Below are 4,986 nucleotides of genomic sequence, written 5' to 3' on the forward strand. Positions count from 1 at the left end.
TTAATAAAATAATAAAAGGATACATGTTTTCTTTTCCAGCCTTCATGCTGAGCAAGGGAACAAAGAAAAGGTGAAAACACGCAGCGCCCTTTCCCCACACTTGGAAGTTAACCAAAATGATGCTTAATTAAGACAGGCCAACTTTACTTGATGTAGTGGTTGACAGTTCAGCATTACCTTCGTTATCATGGCTGGGCCTTCTCCCCATTTTCCCCGGCATTCCATCTTGTAGGTCAGGATGGAATCATAGAATCATAGAGTTGGAAAGGACCTCCAGGGACCTCTAATCCAACCTCCTGCATAGTGCAGGAAATTCACAAATACCTCCCCCTCCACACCTGCAGTGACCGCTGTTCCACACCCAGAAGGTGACCAAAAAACTCTATAGGGTTGCTTCCTGAGTAAAAACTTAGTCCTTCATGACTTGTGCTCCCAAGTCAAGAGCAAAGTGGAAGAGCGCATCCTCTCTGTGTCCGGAAAATGTATAATCTACCCTGGGGAGTCTGTCCCACCTTCCTGCCTCAAGAAACAGAACGTATTCTAGCCAATTTGGCAATTTCCCTCTCTGTCCCTGGGTGTGTCACCTCCTCACAGGTTGTTGGGTGACAGACTCCTGTCTTGCTGTGGCCAGAGTCGTTAACACAACCAGGAACTTGCAGGTTGTGTGCTGGGAGCTCTGTGGCTCCTTCCTTCAACTCACTCCTTCAGCCAGCTGGAAGTCCGTAGCTGGGTTCCTGCTCATGGACAGAGTGTAGTCGCAATGACTGGAATACTGGGGTAAGTCCTTGGGCGGAAGGCGCTTTTCCACAGCCCAAATCCCCTTGCTTACTGGCTGGCAAGTCTGTGTTCTCTTACAAAGTAAATGAGAGTTGCGAGGGGAGAACTCTGTCAACTTTTCCTGAGTTCTGGCTTTTGAAATGACATTTCTTTCCACAGAGCTGGAATGTAAACCCGCCATTCGCCAGCCTCCTGATTCGACCCTCTGGGACCCCCGTGGAGCCTGTGTGAAGGTGGAGCCTACTCCCGATCGTGTCAGGGAGCTTGCCGATGAGGATGGAAATGCTTCTCCCTCAAGAATGGCTTCCGTTATCGTGACTTCTGAGTCCGCTGGCTGCCCCACCGTGGCTCCTACTTGTGGTGAAGGTTTGCAGAGCTCCTCTGTATCCCGTCTGGCCCCTTCCCTTGGCCAGACGCCAGCATGCCGTCAAGCCCAGAGTTCCTCATCACCGAGCGGATCGTGTTTGCTCAGGTCCGTGAAGCAGGAGACGTGTGCAAAGACCGTCGATGCGGACGCAGGCAGAAGGCTCCCGAGCGGAGAAGAGATTCCCTCCCTTTGTCCTCTGCCGCCTCGTGGTCCTGCCGGCGTCGCTGATGACCCTGAAGAGAGAGGCTTTGGGGGAGGGCTTGCACGTGACCTGGGCAGGAGCAGGGGGCAGACAGACACCAGCAGCGGCACCCAAGGAGATGCAGGGGTGGGCACGGGGATGAGTGCTGGGCCCTTGCTGGCCGTTGGGGCGGGTGGTAATCGGGTGCCGGCTTTTAGCCCTCTGGTCCAGGAAGAAGCTCCAGTCTTGATCCGGATGCCCATTTTGTCTTCGGTTTCTTGCCTCGTTAAAGAAGAGCCCGATCCGTGTGATTCCCACGTGCCGGTCGTGGGCTCCGGCCCTTGTGGGGGTTACCCCACCGCTCGTTCTCCGGTCATGCCGGTTTTGCAGAAGGCCAGCATTCCCGAGGCCTCTGAGAACTGGGTGCCGGAGAGTCCTGTGGGCTGCACGAAGGAAGAATGGCTCCTGGAGGAGGCGGAGGCACCCGGGCAGCTAGACACCACCTGCGTGCCGTCAGGGGATGAACGCGCTCTGTGCATGGAAGCCGAGGAAGGGCGCTCTTCTGCCTTGGCAGTCAGTCCCGGTGTGTCTGGGCCTCCACCCTGGCATCACCCTTGGGCTTACGGAGGCGGCTCTGCTCAGGACACACGTGCCAGCAGTGCAGTGGGAGCAGACAGCAGCCCTAGGAGACCCTGGGCGTCCTCGGAGCAAGAGATCGCGTTTCAGCTGCAAGAATGCCAGTCCGTGCTGGAAGAGATCTCACGGTCCCTCTGTGCCGTAGAGGGGATCGATCAGCTGCACATGGAGAAGTGGAGGTAAAAGTGGCTCGGGGGGGGGCCCGGGGGGGGGGGGAATGGGAGCTGCTGCAAACCTTCATTGTGCAATACGGCTTCTTCTCATGTCATGCTGTCAGCTCGGCAGCTGCCGTGAACTGGGGGGGGGTGTGCTGAATACTGGATAAGATCGTCTCTCTCTGTTTCTCTGGGATGCTTAGTTTCGCTTCTCCCTGCATCCTTATCGTCCGTTAGTCTGAGCTGGTGACCTTGGTACCTTGTTACTCCTTTTCCCTGGGAATGCCTTCCCGTTAGGTTAGGCGGGCTTTTGCGTGACTCCCGATTGGCCCCGAGCCACCCCCTGACCCTTTTTGATTTCTGTATATCACTAGCTTACGCACGCTTGCTTTTTAGTCTTGACACAATGGATGTAGGCTCAGAAGACCTGCCTTTACTGTACTCAATAAACGCGACTCCCTTGAAGGAGTGTTGTTGAGATCTGATTGCCACGGGACTCTGACACATGCACATAAGAAGCTGTTTCTGGCAGATCCCTGTGAAAGCATCAGTGATTCCATAGGGTGGGGACCACAGTGGGAAAAAGATGGGCAGGCTGCCCTGAGGGGGGGGGGACAGTTAACAGGTGGCAACCTGAAGATTGTAGTTGGCACACAGGGAAACACGGGAGGAGGGGGGGAAACGAGAGGGGGGAGAGAAAAACTTAACCCCCTAAAAACCCTTGAATTAAAAACCAAAAGGTTTTTTAAAAATTTAATTACGGGGCTAAATAATGTCTCTACAAAAAACATATGTTTCTGGCAGATCCCTGTGAAAGCATCAGTGGTTATCAGACTGTAGACGGGCACACCCGCGCTTCTGGTTTTGTGGTTTGGCTGCCTGTCTTGACCTGCCTGTGGCGTTGGTGGCACCTGGAGGGGTGGAACCAGGGTGGAGGGATACCTGCTTTGGATGTGGAAGGTCGCCGGTTCCGTCCTTGCCTCCCTCGGGCAGGTGGGGCAGCGCAAGACATCTCTCAGCCCAGAGAGCCGCTGCTAGCCAGAGGAAACAAGGCTGACCTGGGGAGACCTGAGGACCCTGTTGGGAGAAAGCAAGATATACATATACAAAAATACATGAATTTATTACAATAAGGTTAAAAACAGCTATAGGCCCAAATAATAACCTCAACTCAGAAGAAGAGATTGGATTTCTACCCTGCCGGAGAAAGCAAGAAGCCTGTGTGTTTATACTTTACTTGTTTTATTAAAATGCTTAGAGTCTGCCTTGTGGCTCAAGGTGGCTTGTGAAGTCTAAATAAAAAGGATAATAAAACCCCAAGTAAACACACACCCCCGCTTCCCAAATGTCTACAGCTCAAACCTCATTAAAAGTTATAATAAATAAAGTGACCTTGAAGGACCTCTTTAAAACATCTAGGGATTGCCCCCTCCCCACTCTCTCAGGGAGCCCGTTCCGTGGGATGGGGACTACAGTGGGAAAAAGAGGGGCAGGCTGTGCTGAGGGGGGGGGGCAACAATTAACAGGTGACACCCTGAAGATTGTAGTAGGCACACAGGGAAACACGGGAGGAGGGGGGGGTCCTATAGAACCTATACCTATAGAACATATACGACCCTGACCATACGTGCTTCGGCCAACTGGCCTCCTTCCGTGGTCAAGCATAATTTATTGCACATTAGCTTCCAACATTGCAGTCATAATCCAATAGTTTCTGAAAATTGGAGGAAATATAAATTGTTTAATGATCAGTGCACGGTCTTATAGAACCTATGCCTATAGAACATATACGACCTTGACCATACGTGTTTCGGCCAACTGGCCTCCTTCAGTGGTCAAGCATAATTTATTGCACATTAGCTTCCAACATTGCAGTCATAATCCAATAGTTTCTGAAAATTGGAGGAAATATAAATTGTTTAATGATCAATATATGTGTCACCCAAGGCAGAGAAATAATTCAGAGGCCTCAGTTCAGAATAACGACCTGCCCCGATGAGGAACACGTGTCTTAAATGGTGATCCAGTTGTGTTAACCTCTCTTTCCTGGTCCGAAGAAAAATCCTTCACATGCAGAATGGAGCCAGTACACTCTACGTTCTGTGAGCTTATGAGCCAGATGTAATTGAAAGAATGATATGCATAATCCTGGCCTCGTAGACTCCACATACTGATTTTCCCGTTTCTTTCTTTTTAAGGTTGTGTTAACCTCTCTTTCCAGGTCCGAAGAAAAACCCTTCGCATGCAGAATGGAGCCAATACACTCTACATTCTGTGAGCTTATGAGCCAGATGTAATTGAAAGAATGATATGCATAATTCTGGCCTCGTAGACTCCACATACTGATTTTCCCGTTTCTTTCTTTTTAAGGGAGCAGATTGCAGAGCTCCAGAAGGCCACGAAACCGCCCAGCACCTACGTCGCAGTGGTGGGGAACACGGGGGCAGGGAAGAGCAGCCTGCTGAATGCGCTGCGGAGGCCGCGCTGCCCACCTCGGCCATGAGGGCCTGCACGGCGGTGGTGGTGGAGGTCTCCAGGGGCGCGGGAGGCAGCCCGTACGAGGCAGAGGTGGAATTCCTCTCGCAAGAAGTAAGTGAGTGGTCGGGTTAGAACGGATAAAAGGAAGTCCTTCACCCAAAGAGTGATTAACACTTGGAATTCCCTGCCCCAGGAGGTGGTGGTGGCTACAAGCACGGACTGCTTCAAGAGGGAATTGGATAAGCATATGGAGCAGAGGTCCATCAGTGGCCCCTATTAGCCACAAGGTATAGACAGTATGGCTCAAGTGGTTAAGACACTGAACTGCAGACTGGGAGGTCAGTAGTTCAGCAGTTCGAGACCCGAGTGCCGCATGACGGAGTATAATACAT

At 51.8% G+C, this 4,986-nt stretch overlaps 1 protein-coding gene across 1 annotated transcript; it reads left to right on the plus strand.

Annotated features, from left to right (window-relative positions):
• The first annotated feature begins 1,484 nt into the window (after nucleotides 1–1,484).
• Nucleotides 1,485–4,619, plus strand: LOC107124819. Its single transcript, XM_015428328.1, has 2 exons — nucleotides 1,485–2,140; nucleotides 4,487–4,619. The coding sequence occupies exons 1-2, from the start codon at nucleotides 1,485–1,487 to the stop codon at nucleotides 4,617–4,619; spliced, it is 789 nt and encodes a 262-aa protein (XP_015283814.1).
• Nucleotides 4,620–4,986: the final 367 nt, after the last annotated feature.

This window comes from Gekko japonicus, unplaced genomic scaffold (genome assembly GCF_001447785.1).
Source record: "Gekko japonicus isolate JY-2015 unplaced genomic scaffold, Gekko_japonicus_V1.1 scaffold3659, whole genome shotgun sequence".
Classification (NCBI taxonomy): Eukaryota; Metazoa; Chordata; class Lepidosauria; order Squamata; family Gekkonidae; genus Gekko; species Gekko japonicus.

What these genes read in the sequence shown, in the direction of transcription:
- LOC107124819 (XM_015428328.1), top strand. Translation starts at nt 1,485, where the DNA reads ATGAGTGCTGGGCCCTTGCTGGCCGTTGGGGCGGGTGGTAATCGGGTG. An exon ending in CTGCACATGGAGAAGTGGAG is followed by an intron (nt 2,141 to 4,486) that starts GTAAAAGTGGCT and finishes TTTCTTTTTAAG; the next exon opens with GGAGCAGATTGCAGAGCTCC.